Below are 20416 nucleotides of genomic sequence, written 5' to 3'. Positions count from 1 at the left end.
TGGTTAGAACTGTGTTTCAGGGAGTTCTTGCTATGGCACAGTGGGTTAATGAGCTGGCTTGTCTCGGTGGAGGCGCTGGTTCATCCCCGGCCCAGTGTAGTGGGTTAGGATCCTGTGTTGCTGTAGCTGTGGTGTAGGTTGCAGCTCCTGCTTGGATCTGATTCCTGGCCTGGGAACTTGCGTATGCCATGGGGCAGCCAAAGAGCAAACAAAAAACTGTGTTTCAGTAAGATCACTTCAGCTGCAGGGTAAAGGTGTACAATTAAAAGAGACCCAAAGCTTGGGATCAGATGGCAGACGGAAGCAAAGGCTGGGTTCCTGAGAGAAGAGCACCAGACGCAGTGCTCCTTCCTTCTTGCGTAGGGACACCACCTGGGGACTTGCCCTGTAAGAAACAGTGAAGCCCTTGCCCCTAAGGAGCTTTCTCCCCGCCACCCTCAGCCTCACAGGATGCAGTTCTACATCGCCCTTTATATCTGTTCATCTCAAGTGCCCACACAGGTCCAGTCCACGCTGGAGACAGGCTAACACCTGCTGGCCTGAATCCTGCCACGTCTTCTCACCCGAGCATTAGTGGTCCAGGTCACCTTTGCTCTAACGTGGAAATGAATGTCGTGGGGGTTAACCTTCCTTACGGCTGTCAGCTTCGCTACAGGAACTTGCAATATTGTACATAAACTAGGACTCACAACTGACAAATCCAGCACCAGCAGGGCTATCTGTCAAAGAGGCAAGTGCAATTGTGTCACTTCTGCTAAAACACTCCCGGATGCCACACCAGGGCCTAAGGACCCAAAGTCCTTAAGCCTGGTATTATTCAGAGTGTGCATTTTTGGAGCCTCACCTCTCACGTCTCTTTGTGTTGTCCCCGAGGCTCCAAGTATTTGACTCCTTAGATTTGCTGAAATGAGTCACACTGTTCTCTCTACCCAGAAGGCCATTTTGTCCTTTAGGTTTTGTGCATGTTGAGAACTCAAGTTCTGATACACATGTCCTCTCCACCAGTTCCTTTAGATCACTCATTTTTCACACCCCTTCCAAACCCTCGCTCTGAGCCTTTTAAAGTTACAGCATCCTTTAAACAAAGAAAACTGCACACAGACAATTAAAAAGAGAAGTAAAGGTGAACTGGCTGAAGTAAGAGCCAAGGCCTAAAGTTCTGAACTGCCACATACTCAGAGAACCACAGGCTCGGATAGGACAGAGTTTGGAGAACACTGTCATGTGCTGATGACGTATTAAACTGCTACAACCTCCCTGGAGTGCTGTCTTGATAGGAGCTATCAGAATTAAAAATACACTTTTTTGGCGGGGGGGCAGGGGGGCTGTACTCATGACATGTTGAAATTTCTGGGCCAGGGATCAAACCTGTGCCATAGCAGTGACAACACTGGATGCTTAACCCACTGAGCCCCCAGGGAACTCCAAAAATATACCTTTGACTCAGAAATTATGCTTTCAGGAGTAAATACTACAACTATATTCCCACAAGAATGCAAAAATTTATGTGCAAACTGCTCACTTCAGCACTGCTTAATGGGCTCCTATGGTTTGGGAAGTGTGAGAGACTAAATTACACAGGAAATCTATGTGTGGGGATACAAAAAACTCTTCTAGATACTCTGATAAATGGGAAAAAGATAAGCTGCCACTACAGCACTGACTATTTCAGTAAACAACTTTCAGGTCCACCAAGAGAAGACTGACAAATCAAAGCAGGGGAAATTGATACCTGCATCAGAATACTAGGCAGCCATTAAGTAAAAACATGAGAAATTAACCGAATGTCTATTTATAAGGAAACTGATTACATAAATGTGGCTCATCAACATAATGACTATAGACTATGTAAAAGAACAAAGAAGTCTAAGCAGTGATATTAAAAAAAATTCTAAGATGTACATTTAAGCAAAAAAAGATGCAGAACAGTATGTATAATACCCTACCTTCTGTGTAAAAGAAGAAAAATAACAATCATCTTTCTCTTGTATTTTGATAAAGAAATACTGACTACCAGTGGGTTCACATGTGGGAGAGGGTATGTGTGAACCGGGGGTGGAGGGCGAAGGTCTGAAGAAGATTTTTACACTGCTTACCTTTCTCTATTTCTGGGTATTTTCGGGAACCATGGGGATTTATTAACTATTCAACAGTTTTATTTATTTTTTAATGATGTTTTAAATTGAACTTGATCCGTATTATTTGTGTAGACATGAGAATTAGCTGAGATTTACTGTTAAATGGAAAAAAATGCAAGTGTGCAGAATATAAACATGGCTCATTTTTGTTCAAGAAAACATGCTTTTTATTTTAAAGAAAAATAATGATCATGAAAGATAAGGTTCAGACTAAAAAGACATGACAGGACAATGCAATTTGTGATCCTACACTGGATCCTGAACCAGAAACGAAACCGCTCTAAAGCTCCTCTCTAGGGTTCCACGGCACATTTTACAAACATCTAGCATAGTGTTAAGCAGATTTACTACATACTTCATTATGTGCCAGGCATTGTTTTAAGGGCTTCCACTGGGTTAACTTAATGACCCTGCAAGAACTTCTGAGTTAAGTACACAGATTCTCATCGAGAGGAATCTGAAATACTGGGAGGCTAAGTTGCCCAAGGCTGTGAGTGGAAGAGCAGGGACTGGGTTTAGGTCTAGGGACTCTGGCCCTGGAGCCGTACTCCACAGCACTGCTCTTGGGGACTCAGCACCCTCTATCTTGTTCTGTTTTGCATTCACCCCCGCCCTCATAAAAGGCAATGTAGTATAGGAAGCCTGGCTTAACCTGCTCAGGTGAAGGAAGGCAGAAGTTCTGGGATGAGATGATGCTAAAGTGAGGCAAGAGCCAACATCAGTGCCTTTGAAAACAGGCCATTCCATCGCAAAGAAAGATGAGAAATTGCAGCATTTGTTAGAAAACGCCACTCTGGTATCTAGGAAAGGAGGAAGGTTGTGCACACTTGATACTCCCAAACTTCTTCAGGGTGCCATCTGACAGCTTTGCACAAAATGACAGCTAACATTCCAATCTGCCAGAGAGACAAAGAGGGATGGCGAGACTGGCTGGACACAGGGCAGACAATGGACAAGGTATTCTGAAAAAGAAGTCTGCAGGTTGACCTGACAGGACCAACATTTGGTTCTGCCAGCTCCCACAGGCTGCCAGCACTCACCACAAAGCAGCCAATCACATCATTCTCTGCGAACTTGTCTCCATAGTTTTCAAACCGGCTGTTGGTGGACTTCTTCCCAGTGCCTCCATAGCCATAGGAGAAAGGCTCTTCGCCTGATGGAAGAAACAGGCAAAGGCAGGTTAAACCTGCCATGGTCACCACAGCCTTTATGGCTGTTGCATAATTTTGAAGAAAAAAATCATTTTCTTTACTAGTTTTACTAATCAGGCGCTTGAGGGGAGGTAAGGAAGGTTCCATTCAAAGAAAGCCTTTCATTATGCAGAACTTCTGAGAGCTTGATGGGTTTAGGTGTTAAATCTCCAGTAGAAGCCAAACTGAGCTCCTCTGCACAGGAAGGGAGAATGTGACAAACAAGAGAGGAGGAAGAGAGGAGCCGAGAGGGAGGAAGGCTGTGTGCAGAGATGCCACCCTCCCCTCTGGCAATATTCACTTAAGTCTGCTAATGGTGTCAATTTTAGTACCACTGAGTTTTGGTCAGAAATCAGCTAAAGGAGCTGGGTTTTGCTTCTGCAGACTATGAGATCTAACCCCCAGGAAAGGTACTGGATTTCCTAGGCACAGAACTAGGGACCGAGGCAACTGGATTGAGATCCACAGGGCCCTAGATGACATCTGGGTTACAAAGAGATCCCAGGCCAGGAACCCAAGGAGCATCCTGCCAGAAAGGCAAGAGCCAACATGCATGAATTCTAGGCCCAGTTCTAATATGAACCGCCTGTGTGACTGGACATCTGCTTTGACTGTTCTGGGCTTTGTACCTCTATCTGTAGCAACTTGTATCTCAAAATTGAAACCAAGATAAAAGGAAATGACATATAAATCTTAAATAAAAAGTGCTAATATATATCTAAAATGAAAAAGCTGTACATTGTTTTTGACCTAGCATTTCTACTTTTAAGGATCAATCAGATTAATTACACATAAGGACAGCTCAAGTGTTTAATAGCAAAAATTTGCAATCAACTTAAATGACCTATGAAACATTTATAAATAAGTGATACAACTATAAAATGAAAAATTATGGGGAGAAAAAAGAAAAATTATGCAGTGGTCAAAAAAGTTATACTTACAAAATACACCCAATCAACAGGAAGTGAGGAAAAAGCAATCTAGCTATAAAATAGTCTGTATAATATGCCCCACTTGAGATACACAAAGTACAAAGGAACTGGCTGGAGGATAGCAGATGAAAATGCTAACAGTGGTTGTTATATCACAGGTTTAGGATTTTCATCCCCCACCCCCATAATGGCCTGAATTTTCACACGGAGCACATGTTATGTTATTTTCATCAACAGAATGTTTATATGACCAAGGAGGAAAGTCTCAGCATTGGTCACTGAGGGTGGGTTCCTGTAAAAATTCAAAACCTCAAGGCTGCTTCTCTCTGCTAGCCAGTCCTGGCCCCACTGGTGTCTGGTTTCTCTTTTACTCTCGGTTAGGCTTTAGAAAATCCCAGACAGGACTTAGTGGGACTTGAGGAACTTACTACTTCAGCATGGTTTGAGAACAGGAGACAACCGATCTTTTTTTAAAGAAAGGGAACAATTTTCTAAACAGAACTCTGGACCCTCTTCTTAAAGATGAAGGATAGGAGTTCTCGTCATCGCTCAGCAGTAATGAACCTGACTAGTATCCATGAGGACGTGGGTTCATTCCCTGACCTTGCTCAGTGGGTTAAGGATCCTGTGCTCTGTGGTATAGGTCACAGATGTGGCTAAGATCCTGTGTTGCTGTGGCTGGCAGCTATAGCTCTAATGTGACCCGTACCCTGTGACCTCCAAATGCCACACCTGTGGCCCTAAAAAGACAAAAAAAAAAAAAAAAAGATGAAGGATAAATTTTTGTAGCAAATTATCATTATGGTCCTTCCAGTAGAATCCTATATACCTGAAGATGGGCAGCAGCACAGACCTAATTTGTGTGTCTGCTCCACCACAGGCTGGTTCTGTTTGAGTCCAATGCACGGAAGAGAAGCTTAGGAAGCTTGAGAATCCAGGGATAAAGGCACCTGCCCTACTCTCTGGGTTGCTGACTTCCTCTTACCTAGCTGAGTGCTGCAGGAGTCCAGGGACCAACCAATACGGACAACATGGGGGTCAGGCTCTGTAGACGGAAGGTGCTTGACAGAGATTTCCTCATTGATCTGGGGACAGAGAACAGGAGGCTCAGAAGTGATTCTCTGGAGGCTGATGGGTTACGAGGCAATACAGGAGGGAAGCACAAAGATGTTAACAAACAGGAAGGCTTTTGCTACTGGGGAAAAGATGTCTAAGCTGCTCTGAAGGACCTTTTGTACTGAAACTGGAGCCTCCAAAGGGCTCAGGAGGGCACAGGGGTACAGAGAAGGAAATTTCAAAAGTAGTTATTCTTTAGTTTTAACACTTGCTGCGGGTGAGACAGGGACTTTCTCATTTGGTGAAGAAACATACATTGGTGCGATGTCTTTGGAGGGCAACTTAGCATTCTTTGTCAAAGCTGTAAATGCATAGACTCTACAGCCAAGCAACTCACTTCCAGTTTATCCTATGAACACATACACACAAAAATACTCAGAACGGCAGTGTTTATGTTTAAAAGAAAGGAAGAAATGGAGGGAGGAAGCAAGAAAGAAAAAAAATCACTTATAAGGTACTGGTCACATGATGACATATCCATGCTACAGAATATAATGCAGAAGTTAAAAAGAATGAGGCAAAGATGTATCTGTGTGGCTCAGTGGATTTAGGATCCAGCATTGCTGCAATTGCAGCATAGGTTCAACATGCCAAAAAAAAGAATGAAGCAAGGGTGATATAGTGGTATGGAAAAATATCCAAGATACAGTATTAAGTAAAAGAAGCAAAAAGAATAAAAAGTACCTTCTGACCTAACCTCTAATTAGATTAGAGGTTAGACTGCCTAATAACCAATATTATCTGCGTTGTCTGTGGCTTTTGGAAAGTTTTTCTATTTCAATGACTTTTGCATGAACATTTTTCACGTTTTAACCTCTCCAAAATCAGGATTAAGAAAGAACTTTGTCAGTATAATTGGCAGCATTTCTCTATGAACAGCACACAAAACAATGCACACTGTCAAAATCAACAATTTTTAGTCAATCATGGAGTTCCCACTGTGGCGCAGCAGAAAAGAATCCGACTAGGAACCATGAGGTTGCGGATTCGATCCCTGGCCTCGCTCAGTGGGTTAAGGATCCAGCGTTGCTTGAGCTGTGGTGTAGGTCGCAGACGCGGCTCTGATCCTGCATTGCTGTGGCTCTGGCGTAGGCCAGTGTCTATAGCTCCGATTAGACCCCTAGCCTGGGAACCTCCATATGCTGTGGGTGCAGCCCTAAAAAGACAAATAAATAGATAAGTAAATAAGTTTGAATATGCAAAGGATAAGAGAAATTGTTTATACACATAGGTTATCTCTGGAGGGTAGGACAGGGACTGGGATGATGTGAATTTAACTTTGGTTTTTACCCTCTACTCTCCTGTGCCATCAAACTTTTGTTAAACATGAGCATGTGTTATTTTCATAAACGGAACCTGACATGGAATGTGGAGAAATGATGGCAGAGGATGTCCTGATGGCAGAGCTGTTCTTTGCCCCACTCTCTCTCTGGTGTCCCTTTAATCCGTGAAGTCCAAGCCCACTCTTTCTAGTTCACTCTTCTTCCAAACAACTCCTTTTCCTAGTTCTACAAACATGTCAGCCCCAGAATAGATGGCTATATTAATACCTGGGTCAAATCCTATAAAGGAGGGAGTTCCCATCATGGCTCAGTGGTTAACGAATCCGACTAGGAACCATGAGGCTGTGGGTTCGATCCCTGGCCTCACTCAGTGGGTTAAGGATCCGGCATTGCTGTGAGCTGTGGTGTAGGTCGCAGATGGGGCTGGGATCCCACGTTGCTGTGGCTCTGGCATAGGTCCGTAGCTACAGCTCCAGTTGGACCCCTAGCATGGGATCCTCCATATGCCACGGGAGCGGCCCTAGAAAAGGCCAAAAAAAAAAAAAATCCTATTAAGGAAAAATCTGCTTGATGATGCAAATGTATGGTTGGTCTGCTTTTCCCACATAGTGTTCTGTAATGACAGTTCTCTTGAGTTCATTACACTTTTTTCCCCTTAGACACAAAGTCTATGCTCAATCAAATCTCATTTGCAGTTACGGCTCTGACCAGTGCGGTTGACGACAGGCTAATCCAAAATGATGGACCTACTTTCTGGCCCTGTCCCCTCTGTTGCTCCCACTCACCTTCATCTCAAAGCACACACGGCCCCTTCTGACCCCGTAGCTGGCACGGGCTCCTGACCATAGGTATGCAAAACCTTCAATTGTGAGAGGGTAGCCACTACTCCTGTCTCGGGCCACCTTGAAGTGAAGGTCGCAGTTATCTGTAGAAGAAAAATTTGCCTGTAGTTGGCTGATGTTTTAATGGTCCCACGAGGGACAGGCACAGAGGTAAGGTCCTCAAGAATGTAGCCAGTAATACACAAGCTGATGACACATTGTGGGGGCAAGTTCATGAGAAACCAGCTCCATCACCTAAACATTCTCCTTTTTAGGAGAAAGGCCTTGGACTATGGCAGACTGGCCAGCATAGGATGAAAGCAACCACTCCACATAAGAAGTGGGTTCAAGGATGGCTTCACCTGGCTGGAGTCCAAGGATGGCTATCGGGGGACCTCTGGAAATTGTACACAGATGCTAGGGAGAGGATCCATATCCTTACCAGTTTCAAGGGACTTTAGAATTTAAAAAAGACTACTGCCCTCCCCCCCACTTTAACATCTCCCCCACTTATCTCTACCAGTGTAGAAGCAAGACTCCTGCTGCCAACAGCTGCACAAACACCTGACCCTAATACATACCCAGCACCACTGTCAGGTCATCAAAGGCTCCTACTTCCTCGTGTGGGCCTAGGGCTCTGCTGCTCTAGCTCGGACTCTTCCTGCCCTTCAAGGAGCCACTCATGTCTCCAGTAAAGTCGTTCCTGACCATCCTGTCCAGTAGGCTCTCCCCTGTCTCTAAAGGCTGAGTGCCATGGCCTGTACATTTGGCATTTGATCAGATGTATCACTACCAACCAGGACTTTTAAAAAATGCTTAGGAGTTCCTGTTTGTGGCTCATCGGGTTAAGAACCCAACATCGTGTCCGTGAGGATGTGGGTTCAATCCCTGACCTCACTCAGTGGGATCCGGCGTTGCCACAGCTGGGGTGTAGGTCACAGATGCAGCTTGGATCCCGTGTTGCTGTGGCTGTGGTGTAGGCTGGCAGCTGCAGCTCCAATTCAACTGCTAGCCCGGGAACTTCCAGATGCTGTATGTGCAGCCATAAAAAGCAAAGAAAAAAGTCTTGCTTTACTCTGGGTACACTATCTTTGCGATCTTGTGGTAGAAGGGACTGTGTACCAGATGTCTTATCTCTTTCAAAGCATGTAGCCGCTACTCTATAAATACGAGCTACACGAGTAAATATATGAACGAACTGCTGGGAACCTTTCACTCTGTTGAAAAGTGCCATTCTCAGAACTGATTTGGCTTCTGTGTACATTTAAAAATTCTGATTCAGGGAGTTCCCATCTTGACTCAGAGGTTAACAAATCTGGCTAGCATCCATGATGACAGAGGTTCAACCCCTGGCCTCGCTCAGTGGGTTAAGGATCCGTGAGCTGTGGTATAGGCCGTCAGCTGTAGCTCCGATTCGACTCCTAGCCTGGGAACTTCCATATGCCGTAGGTGAGGCCCTAAAAAGAACCCCCCCCCAAAAAAAATAAATAAATAAAATTCTGATTCACTTAAAATTTATATTAGGTCTGAGGAGAGACAGGACCTCTATATTCATTCCTTCAAGTGTTTAGATGTGCAGTCAGGGGAAAGCCACTTATCCAGAGAAAAGAAAATGGAATTGGAAGATGGAGAGCAGGGCAGGCCAAGTCAATGCCTAAGACAAAGCGGCACTGGCTTCACAAGGAATGTGAGCAGCTGATAGAAACTGGGGAAATGGCTATCAGAGTTAAGTTTCCCCAGCAGCACTCAGGTTTCCTTCCTGATTAGACGACAAACCCCTGTGCTTACAAGGTGTTTGGGGTTTTCCAACTTGTTCGTATCCACTCTCTGCTGAGTGTCACTGCAAATCCTCTAAAGTATGAGGGCAGACTCAATCTTCCCTGAAGAGAAGCTGAGATGTAGAATGACTTGCCCAGGATCTCCCAGTTAGAGCTGGGAGCAGATCTTCTGTCCCCAGAGCAGCAACCTCACTCTAGACTCTGCTATTTCTCACACTGGGACTAACACTGGCTCTGGATAGTGCTGGGCAGGGATTCTGTGAAGCTTAAGGTACAGCTTTCCAACAATGACTGGAAGGCAGAATCAGATAAGCACTCCAAACTCACATGTGTCGATGGCAACAAGAGTGTCGTCAAAGTCATCTTCATCCTCTTCAGCGGGAGGCTGAGGAGAGCGGCCCCTGTGTCATAAAGAGGAATTAAGTCACACGAGAAGGGCTGGACAAACACAGAAGTAGGGAACTGAAGGTTCTGCTGGAATTTACAAGTGGCCTCCAAGCTGCTTCCTGGATTTAAAGTTCTTCCCATAGAGGTTAGTAAAAGAACTCTGGAATCCCAAATCTTTTTTTTTGTCTTTTTAGGGCTACACTATTGGCATATGAAAGTTCCCAGGTTAGGGGTCGAATCAGAGCTGCAGCTGCTGGCCTATGTCAGAGCCACAGCAACTCGGGATGGCAAGCTGCGTCTGCGACCTACACCACAGCTTACGGCAAAGGCGGATCCTTAACCCACTGAGTGGTGCCAGGGATCAAACCCGTGTCCTCATGAATCCTAGTTGGCTTTGTTACCACTGAGCAACAACGGGAACTCTGATACTAGTTGGATTCTGAGTCACAACAGAACTCCTAGAACACTACATTCTTGCAATGAGAGCAACGACTGTCAATTCCTAGGGTGAAGACAGAGACTGGAAAGGGTGTGCACTGCTGAAAAGGGCCATCAGATCAGAGAGGCTTTTTAAAGAAGACTCTTCCTCTCACACCCAGATTCTGATCCACACCCTCTACAATGCTGAGAACTGCCTCCATACTGAACCCTGTAACCAATGCGAGGCTCTGAAGCCGAGAGGGTACTGGGCCAGGAAGGGGAATGTCTAAGAGCTTAGATCAATGCCAGTTACTGCAATCTGTCCATATTCCAGGCTTCCTACAACTCCACATCTTAAAGGATTTTTTTTTTTTAATTTTATTTTTAAGGGCCGCATCCGCGGCATATGGAGGTTCCCAGGCTAGGGGTCCAATGGGAGCTACAGCTGCTGGCCTACACCAGAGCCACAGCCACACCAGCTCCTTAACCCGCTGAGCGAGGCCAGGGATTGAAGCCTTAACCTCATGGTTCTTAGTCGGATTCATTTCCTCTGCACCATGACGGGAACTCCACATCTTAAAAGATTTAAAATGACCCATTTTTTCCAGTCTCTTTCTCTTTTAAAAGTGTCCTAAATTATGAACGAGATTTATCCTTCCAAAATACTAAAAGGGACTACGTGAAAATACTCCTGGTTTTCAACACTTGGGAATAAGGGAAAAGGGTAGAAGTGTGGAGTCTAACACCCAGGGTCCTTCTTGGGACAGTTTGGATGGCCTTGATCCACCACATGCCCAGATCAGGGACCCCATGCCCATCTAGCTGCTGGCACTCCCCCAGCAAAAGGCTTCCCTCTGGTGGAGTGCCCTTCCTGCCAGTCCAGGGCTAGCAGAGCCAGGTATGAAGGAGATGATCACATGGTAAGTCCATCCTGGGAGGCTTTTCCTGCCACCCCCAGATGAAAGCACTCCTCTTCTGCCCTCCATCAGCAAGCAGCTCTAGGCTGTCCTGTGCAAGGCAGTGGGAGAAACTCTTTTTTGAGGTGGGCTCCATCTCCTAACTTTAGTCACAGCTGTAAGACCCAGGCCCTGTCTTAAAAAGTCACAAGCTGAATTATTAGAGAAATTAGAAGTTAGGAAATAAAATGTGTCAGATCACCAGCCTAGATGAGTAGAGAAGGAGTGATCATTACTAGTTTCCATGATTGGAAAAGGCTTCACACTGAGCTAAAGGAGGGAGGGCGGAAGGGGTAGGTCTGGGCCTGGGGTAAAGGGAGGGGGATGGCTTGTCAGGAAAGGGAAAAAGGAAATGACCAGGGCAGAGGCCACTCCCTCCCATGAGCTCCTGACCCCCCCCCCCCACGCATCCTGGCTACTTTCCCCACCAAACTGTGGCTTACTTGCCTATATGGCTGCCTCAGCCCCTGTACCAGGAACACTATAAGGCAGAACACACTGTCCAAACCATCTGTGTCTCCAGGGTCCAGCGCAGGGTCACGAATAGTACATATGTGAAAGCACTATGAGCACTGATAATAATGAATGAATGAGCAGGTGGATGGAAGGGGTGTGTCTGGGAGTAGGTCAGGACATAAATCTCTCTTTCAGCTGAGGGATATCAAGCAACCGTTAAGGACAGGACACTGTGCAAGACCGAAGGGTGGTAGGGCAAAGGACTGCAAAGGCAGGATGGCACATGTGAAAGGCAAGGTGTTTGAACTTTACCCTGCAGGTGATGGGAAAGGAGGGACTGAAGGAAGGACCAAAAGTCTAGCAAAGTTGAATCTGCTGGTGAGTCCAAGGACTAGAGGAGAGCATGAGGGCCGGGAGAACACTGTTCTGCCCCTCTTGGCTAGTACAAGTGTCCCAGTGGATACTGGGCTACAGACATGGAGACCTACCGGTAAAAGGGTAATTACTGCCTCACACACCCACCTCCTATCCTCTCGGTGCTCGAAGTACCCCCTTCCCCGGTTTTCTTCATAAGGCCTCTTGCGACTCTGGAACTGCTGTCTGTCTGGTTTGAGTTGAGATGCTTCAGGTGGGAGGAAACTGGTGGGTGCTTCTTGCTTCATCTCTGTCTTCACTTCTACTGTCAGGACAAATCCAGACAGTCAAGACACTTGGAAACTCCTCAGCTATCACGTTCCTGGTCCCCTTTACTTCAGGAGATATTGGCAGGATCCAGACTAGGGTGATGCTCTAAGCAGAGGGAACTTGCTGGGTTCAGTGGAAGCCTGCTGAGGGAGCCAAGAAGGCTGCACTGGAGAACAGAACTAGCTACAATGAAGGGAGGCTGGGGATGGCCACCCAGGCACAGCCATACTGGCAGTGGATGAGGTGTCAGATGTTAATCAGGTAACTCTTAGGCTTCCTGGGGAGGGAGCAGGGACTTTAGCACTAAAAACAAGGACAAGCGCTCTGAGGGCCTACCCAAAGGTGAATGGCTGTCTTGGCTACTTTGCCAAAGGCCCCCTGAAAGCTGGCAGCTACCCTGGCCTGCACCAAGTGGGAGGAAGCCCTAAAACACTTCTATGATCCCCCCCCACTTACTTTTTTTGTCTTTTTGCCTTTTCTAGGGCTGCTTCCTGCGGCACATGGAGGTTCCCAGGCTAGGGGTCTAATTGGAGCTGTAGCCGCCGGCCTACACCATGGCCATACCAACGAGGGATCTGAGCTGCGTCTGTGACCTACACAACAGCTCACGGCAATGCTGGATCCGTAACCCACTGAGCCAGGCCAGGGATCGAACCCGCAACCTCATGGTTCCTAGTCAGATTCGTTAACCACTGAGCCACAACAGGAACTCCTAAGATCCCTTTAAACTCCAAGAATCTATGATTTTACATTCTCTAATTTCTCCTCCCAAAGAATCTCTCTTTTTTTTTTTTTGTCTTTTTTGCTATTTCTTGGGCCGCTGCCGCGGCATATGTAGGTTTCCAGGCTAGGGGTCGAATCAGAGCTGTAGCCACTGGCCTACGCCAGAGCCACAGCAACGCGGGATCCAAGCCGCGTCTGCAACCTACACCACAGCTCACGGCAACGCCGGATCGTTAACCCACTGAGCAAGGGCAGGGACCGAACCCGCCACCTCATGGTTCCTAGTCAGATTCGTTAACCACTGCGCCACGACGGGAACTCCCCCAAAGAATCTCTTCACTTCAGTTTTTCAAAGCTTCTTCAGTCTAGCAACAGAGGCGGCGAAGATCAACTCAAGTGTTGTGAACACACAGCTAACTCTACTGGCTTCACTCACTCCACTACAGACCGGAGCAGAATCACTGTGGAAGGGAGGGTCTGCACGTGGGCCAGCCCTCAGGTTGTGATGGCCTCATCAAGTCATACTACACATAGGAAGTCAGGATGGGGTAACAGGCAGTGGACCAGGGAATGTCCGTCTCAGGCAGACTCCGAGAATCAGTGCAAACTGTGGATTCAGCCTAGCCTCGATTCTCCCACAGCATCTATGCCTGATGCTGGGATCACCCACATTGACACGTTTCAGCATTCAAGTCAAGACCAGCCTGGATCACTCCCTGGATTGAGCACGCAGAGCAAATCTCTCAGAGAAGGCTCCTCACCCGCCAGGGATGGTCAGGGATGGTGCTCACTCATCTGAAAAAAGCTTTCATGGCTCCCAGCACAGAGCTGGCTCACAGGAGACCCTGATAAGTGTTGATAACGGCACAGAAAATACTCTCCTTGGGCCAAAGAGTCCATAAGTCTCACAGAGCCTGACACAAATCTACAGTTTAACCTACATTCATTAAAATCCTGAGCCACCCACAAGAAATGTCTGGGGATTTCACACTGTGGATGAACCAGAATGGAATTAGATAGAACCAATTAGATTCACTAAGAAAAGGTACAGGGGCCACACACGGCCTTTTAAGGAGCACAAGACTGGGAGTCTGCCCTGGCTCTGTTATTACTCAACAGTAGGACCCTGCTTTCCAGATAGTAGTACACTACCAGTGAGGAGTGCTGCTTATTAACCAAGGGCAGGGGCCAGCTTCCCGTTTCTAATCCTGGCCCTGCCCCCACTCTGTAAAATGGGGAGGAGAGAGCTAGATTACAACTGCATTTCCCAAACTGGTCCTATGAGGAACTCTGTTCTACAGACACATTTACATGTTTTGGAAATCCCGGATTTAAACATGTGACACGGAGTTTTTTCCAATCCAGGACCTCTCAGTATTTTTAATGCTCTAATGAGCAGTGACTCTCCCAGAGGTGGTATAGCATATGCTGCATTTTTCAGATGCATTTAGTCAAGGAACCCTTTTCTGAGAAGTACCTAATTGTATCTCTTGAAATAATGCTCTTCAGAACATGGGGAACACTGGACTAGATTAAGAAGAAGATCCTTTGTGGCTTCCATGTTCTAAGATTCTTAGATTCCACATTCTAAGATTCTAAGACTTTAGGTCTAAACTCTCCAGGATGTTGGTACTAACATCTAAAAACAGATCCCTTTTTTTTCTTTCTATTTTTTAAAGTTTTATTGAAGTATAGTTGATTAACAATCTTATGATAATTTCTGCTGTAGAATAAAGTGATTCAGTCATACATATACAATATCCATTGGGTAGAGTTCCTGGTGCTATACAGCAGTGAAAACAGATACCTTGAGGACTCTAATACTTGGGAGTGAGACTGAATTCTTTCCTGCAAAAAAACCTTGCCAGAGTGACAAAGCCCAAATGGACTGCCCAAGGGGAAGATGCAAAAATCTCTGGAAAGATAGGCTCCATGCAGAAGGGTAAGGGCCACCCACGTATAGACTCTACTTTCTTCAAAAGAGATACATTATGTGCACTTTCCCACCTGGGCGATAGGCCTGCTGCTGCTGCTCCATTTCCAATGGTCTCCTCTCGTAGCCTGACTCGTTTTCTTGTTTGATGACCGGTGTCTCATAGAATTGGTTCTGCCTGGTAATATTGTCCATGACATCTTAAAAAAGGAAAAAAAGAAAAAAAAAAAAAAAAAAGCCAGTTAGAAAGGTGTTTCTTGGGACTAGAGGTGACTTTTTTTTTCTTAGGGCCGCAAGAGGTGGTTTTTTAATGCAAAAATGTCACCATCCCTACTAGGAACAGCTTTCCAGAGGCTAAAAGGTATGATAATACCTTCAGAAGGAAACTTGCCTGGGCAGTCAGGGGCCCTAGCTGCCTGAGGACATCCCTTCTGGTCCCTCAAAAGGTGGGAGATGTATCTGTGACTGGGTTCTAAAGAATCCCAACATACAAAACCAAATGAAGCGAAACTGCTCTGGTTGAAGCAAGGAGATAGGAGAGTGAGAGAAGGGGTCCAGCTTGACCTCGTCTCTAAGTCCCCACTAGGGTGGGGAGCAGCTCCACAGACCCCCGGGATTCCATGGAGCAGTTTAAAAACCACCAGCCTAAGAGGATAAGGATCCAGCGTTGTCTGTGGCATGGGTTCAATTCCTGGTCTGGAACTTTTGCATGCTGCGGGTGCAGCCAAATATTAAAAATTAAAAATAAAATAAAAATAAAACCCACCAGCCTAGTTGTTCTCTGACATGGTATAATGCTTAGGGAGTTGCCTTGAGGGTACAACCTTAAAAAAAAAATTGTTCAGAGCACAAACTAGTCCTCTGTCCAACTCAATTCACTATTCCCAGCTGCATAGCTCTTCCACTCTGCAATAGCTTACTGAAAAGGGGAAACCATTTCAGGTGAAGGGAAAATGGGGGAGGAAGGAAAGGAACTGTTTAACAGTGGCCTTCAGACTCACTATGGATAACTCCTAAAATATTTGGAGTCAGGTGGGAAAGGTTTCAGGAAAGTGTCGTGAGGGTCTAGGAAGAGCCAACTGAAAGATGGCAAGAACAAAATCAACTATGCACGGAGTACATACTGTACACCAGATGCTGAGGTACAGCCGAGAATAAACTTGCCCCAATGAAGCCTTCAATTTAGTGAAAGACATATTAAACAAATACCTATGCACAAAAATTTTGTGTTAAAGGTTATGATGATGTACCAGGGACTGAGATCAGGCATCCAGAAAAGCAACAGATAACTCTTCACTCAAAGGACACACAGGTGATGATAACTCAGTGATCAGAGTGGAAAAAACATTCCTGGGGCTGGAATAACACATGTGAAAGCTCAGAGGTGGGACTAAAACCTGAAACTCCCTCAAGGAGAACCTTGTAGTCAAACCCAGAGAGAACTCTGGAAACCTAGGATAAGCAGCAAGTGGGTTCTCCACCCCAGGGGTAAGCTCTGCTAGGTACCTCTAGGGCCCTACTAGTGGCTGTGCCAGGACCAGTGAGGCAGAACCACAGGGAAGGAGACTATTCTGCTTGCTAACTGATTGGATCCTTTCTCAGAGGACAAATATATCTGGGTACAAACCAGGTGCAGCCCAAAGGGAGGAAAGTCACAGATCACGTGGTTTGCCATAGGTCTGTTTACCAGGGCTGAAGAAAGGGTTGGAAGGGGGCATAAAAGGGGCTCAAAGGATTTTGTTTTAAGGGGTAGAGGAGAAAGAAGACATAGAATAACTCCTTAATTAGAACAAACACAGGGGGCCCTTTCAAACTATTTTGTTTCTTCTAGGCGCTAAGCACAGTATTCTTCTCGCCATAAAAGCCTCACATCTGAGAGACTCTCTTCTGTGCTCACAGAGGAAGCCTCGCCCAAGAAGCTATGATTCTGGGGCCCTTCTCTGCTCTCTAAAACATCCACTTCCTAATAATAGGCAGGCCCAGTGCTAAGCCTCTTACACATGTGATCTCATTCATAACAACCCTGGAGGCACTATTATTATCCCAATTTTACACACAAGGAAACCAGGGCTCACAGAGGTGACCTGCCCAAGCCATGGAGCCAGATTTGAAAGAAAATCTGAGTCTAGAGCCTGTCCTCTAAAGCACTTCACTTTCCTCTGGAGACATCTCCAGCCACTGGCCCTTCTTCCTAGGCATTCCTGGCAGGGGCTCACTTGCCCTAGGCAGGCACGCTGGCCTACTCCTCCTTTTGTCACAGGTCTCTGCATGGGGAAGTACCCTCCCCAGTAGCTGGGTCCCAGACAACTGCCCCCAACCCCAAATCTACACATTGCCCTGCTCCAGGAGAGATCACATCTCTCTTCAACAGGTAAATACTAGTGTCTTCCCTGACTCCTCAGCTCTCATTTCCTTAACCCCATGGCTCAAAGTACTTTCTTTTCAGAGAAATAACACAAACTCTGGATGCCAGAATCCTTTCTACTTAATTTTTACCACTCTGATCCCCACTGCCAGTCCTGCTAGAAAACCACCCTTTTCTAACTCCAGATTCAGTCCCTCCCACACCAGGGTCTCCTCTCCAGAAAATCACACATCTACTCCATCCTCTCTCTGCAGGGTCATATCTTGTGGCTGATGTAGAGGTTCCCTGCTACCCCTTGAGGCTCCTCCAATCCCTGGGTACACAAATAACTGCTTCTGGGGACCAACATGCCCTCTCGTGGAGATGATCAGCCACCCCCCCCCCCAACACTTGACTAGCAGCCAAGTCAACAGGTTTCCTTTCACCCTCCATATCCTACACACTCTCCCCTCCCCTGTAGTATTTACTGGACCAGCTACATACTCCTTGCTGGACACAAGGTTCTCTATCCCCCAGATACTCCATCCACTTCAAAACTTCACCAATTTATTATCTTCTGCACCCCACCCCAAGCTACCCTTGTTTTCCAAACGACAGATACTGTTAATCTAAAACCATTCAGCAGTAGCCACTGCATTATCTGTCCTCAGAGCCTTTCCAGCTCCAGACCTCCTGGTCCCTCACCCAGGGAGGCATCCTTCTCTCTGCCCCCAGCCTCTGTACACCAAGGTTCCATATACCGCCTCTGGAAGTCAATCAGAAAGTCCCCAAATTGCCAGAACCAAATGCCCAGGTTGTCCCTGCCTATAGGTTGGCCTTCTAGCCCTGCATCTGAGTCCCTCACAGTACAATCGCATGGTGGTCTCCCACATCCCCTAAATGCTCCCAGGCCAAACACCAGAACATACAGTCTATTGGACCTTCCCCGGCCAGACGCCAGCACTCCATCTTACATACAACCCACACTAATATCAAATATAAGAAGTCCCTGTGCCCCCCATCCAGGAGCAAACTCCAGGATCCTCCATCCTCAAAACTCTCCAGCCCAGAAAACAAAGCTCTCAACGCCTGGGCTCGCACAGCTCCCAAGCTCTAAGATCATCATTTCCAAGACTCTCCTCAGCCCCCAAATAGAAAACCTCTTGTTCTTCCGATTGTCTTCGGGTCCAGAAACCACAGCTTCCGGTTTCCGAGCCCTAGGCTGCGGAACCCTTTACAACACCCCCCCCACCTTCCTCATCTCCGAAACCGAGGACCCCCGCCCCCCATTCCAGGATCTCCCCTGCACCGAATGCCAGGATCCGCCCTCCGGTCGTCCCGCGGGCCTTGTCCCCAAATCCTTTTCAGCGACGGGCAGAGGCATCCCCCGATCCTTAGATCGTCTCCCCGACCTCAGGCGCCGGACTCCCGCGTCCCACAGCCCTTCCTCGGCCCGGACTCCGGGCTCCCCGGCCCCCGCCCCGCGCACTCTCACAATGTCCGTCCGGCCCCGAGTAGCCGCCGGGCTCCGGGTGCGGCTGCAGCTGCAGCCCGGGCGGCGGTGGCTGCGCGGTCCCCTCCAGCTCGGAGCCCCCCTCGGTCTCGACCTCCTCGCTGTTGTGCCCAGGTCGCCCCGGTTCGTCGTCGGCCTCGAGCTCCCGCTCGTCGTCGGGCTCCTCGGCCTCCAGCGCCGCCTGCAGCCGCTCAGCAAGCTCGGCCTTGAGGCCGCGAGTGTCCAGGCCGCGGCGCTGCAGTTCCTCGCGAAGTTCGTTCACCTTCAGACGGCGCACATCCATGGCCCGGGCCCCCGGGGCGGCCCCCGAGCCCGGCCCGGCCTCCCAGGGCTCTGTCCCCCTTAAACCTTTCCTGTCAGGAGGCGAAGGGGGAAAGGGGGGGGCCCCCACTCCAATGGCGGCGGCGGCTCAAAATGGCCGCCGCCGCCACCTCCCCCTCCTCCGTGGCCCTGTGCGATGCAACACGGGTGCCAATTGGCCACCGCATGGGAGCAACGGGCGCGGGCCCAGAGACTCGACCAATCAGAGCGTGTCTTTCAAAAGAACGGCACTGAAAGGGCTTGGGAGCTACCGGGGAGGAAGCGTTGGCCTACGTCGATGCCGAAGCCGGAGCGGGAGGGCGGGAAAAGGTGAGAGGCGGAGCGCGCGGTGATTGGGTAGCGTTCGCGCGCCCGCTCCTGTAGGGTCAAATGAGGGAAAGGGAGTAAAGACTTGGACCCATCAGCAGTGAGATCTCAGAATGAGGTCCCCACGGCCTTTCCTGCGCGGTCCTTTCATCAAACTAATGTCTCTGTAACACATATCTTGATTGGTCTAAATCTCCCGCCCCTGGAGGCGTCCAAGCGGGTAAAACCACTAGGACCAATCAAATGGAAGGTCCGCAAACCACTCCCCCCCGCCCCCTTTCAAGATTGCCTTTAGGAAACCGGAAAGAGATGAATTCACGAAGGACCTTCCCCTTGCCGTTAGGGCGGTTTCAAAACAATCTATCCACCAATCGCAGTTCCTGTCTTATCTCGGTAAAGCTGGTACAGTTGCACCGTTTTAGGAAAACCTAGCCAGATTGGCTATTCTGGTTACGGACCGCCTTTCAAACTTCGCCGTAGAGGGAAGTATACGAAACAGAGATTTAAGTACACAAATTGTTCTTAAGTCTGGAAGAAACTCAGTTGCTTTTAGGAAAAGCAGCTCTTTGGCTTCAGAGAGTCCTGAAGGTTTGAAAGCAGAGACAAACAACGGGGGAAAAGTTGTGAAAGAAATCTCACTCTCTCCCCTTTGATAGACCATCTCACGGGGCCCCTCTTTCCATTATCGTAGCTGCGCTGACGTCTTTCTCTCCAGTTGCTATCTTACGTGGAATGGGCGCTCTGTACGCGGTCATTCCCTTTCCCTCCGGAAGGGCTTCCAAAAGCTCAGGGGTCTCTACCCCAAATCATCTATGCTGACTTGCTAGTTTGGCGTCTGTATTGACAAGCTCAATACACAGATTAAGCCTCACGCTACTAAACGCTGTAGAGTTTCATTATGTTTAACCTTGCACCACCTGTCGCCTCTAACTCAAAAAAACAAGCCTTCTGTAAGGTACATTATCAGTATGCACAATGCAAATGCCCGCTGCTCACTGGGCTATACCTAAAGCCCACAAAAGTCACACACAACCTCTACGTAGACAAAGGCGCACACACAATACAGATAAACAAATGGTGTGTGTAGCATCAGATGCATCAATTCTGGGGATAAT

The 20416-nt window shown here is 47.6% G+C and overlaps 1 protein-coding gene across 6 annotated transcripts in view; it reads right to left on the bottom strand.

The window, feature by feature from the left end:
* The window catches only part of HNRNPUL1 (heterogeneous nuclear ribonucleoprotein U like 1), a 35399-nt gene that overhangs the window by 14780 nt on the left and 203 nt on the right, over window positions 1-20416 (bottom strand). The window contains exons 1-7 of one of the 6 annotated variants that reach the window (XM_047794186.1): window positions 18657-19121; window positions 14892-15017; window positions 12000-12156; window positions 9586-9659; window positions 7445-7584; window positions 5246-5345; window positions 3179-3291 (exon numbers count right to left, since the gene is read on the bottom strand). In XM_047794186.1, the coding sequence (XP_047650142.1) occupies window positions 3179-3291; window positions 5246-5345; window positions 7445-7584; window positions 9586-9659; window positions 12000-12156; window positions 14892-15017; window positions 18657-18957 (1011 nt within the window). In that variant the 5' untranslated portion in view covers window positions 18958-19121. Of the gene's footprint in view, window positions 1-3178; window positions 3292-5245; window positions 5346-7444; window positions 7585-9585; window positions 9660-11999; window positions 12157-14891; window positions 15018-18656; window positions 19122-20416 lie in introns of those variants that run through there. The other 5 variants (XM_047794187.1, XM_047794190.1, XM_047794191.1 and 2 more) reach the window with 5 other exon arrangements.

This window comes from Phacochoerus africanus, chromosome 8 (assembly GCF_016906955.1).
Source record: "Phacochoerus africanus isolate WHEZ1 chromosome 8, ROS_Pafr_v1, whole genome shotgun sequence".
Lineage (NCBI taxonomy): Eukaryota > Metazoa > Chordata > Mammalia > Artiodactyla > Suidae > Phacochoerus > Phacochoerus africanus.
The sequence above is the reverse complement of the archived record's forward strand: the minus strand, read 5'-3'. Positions and strand labels throughout refer to the sequence as shown.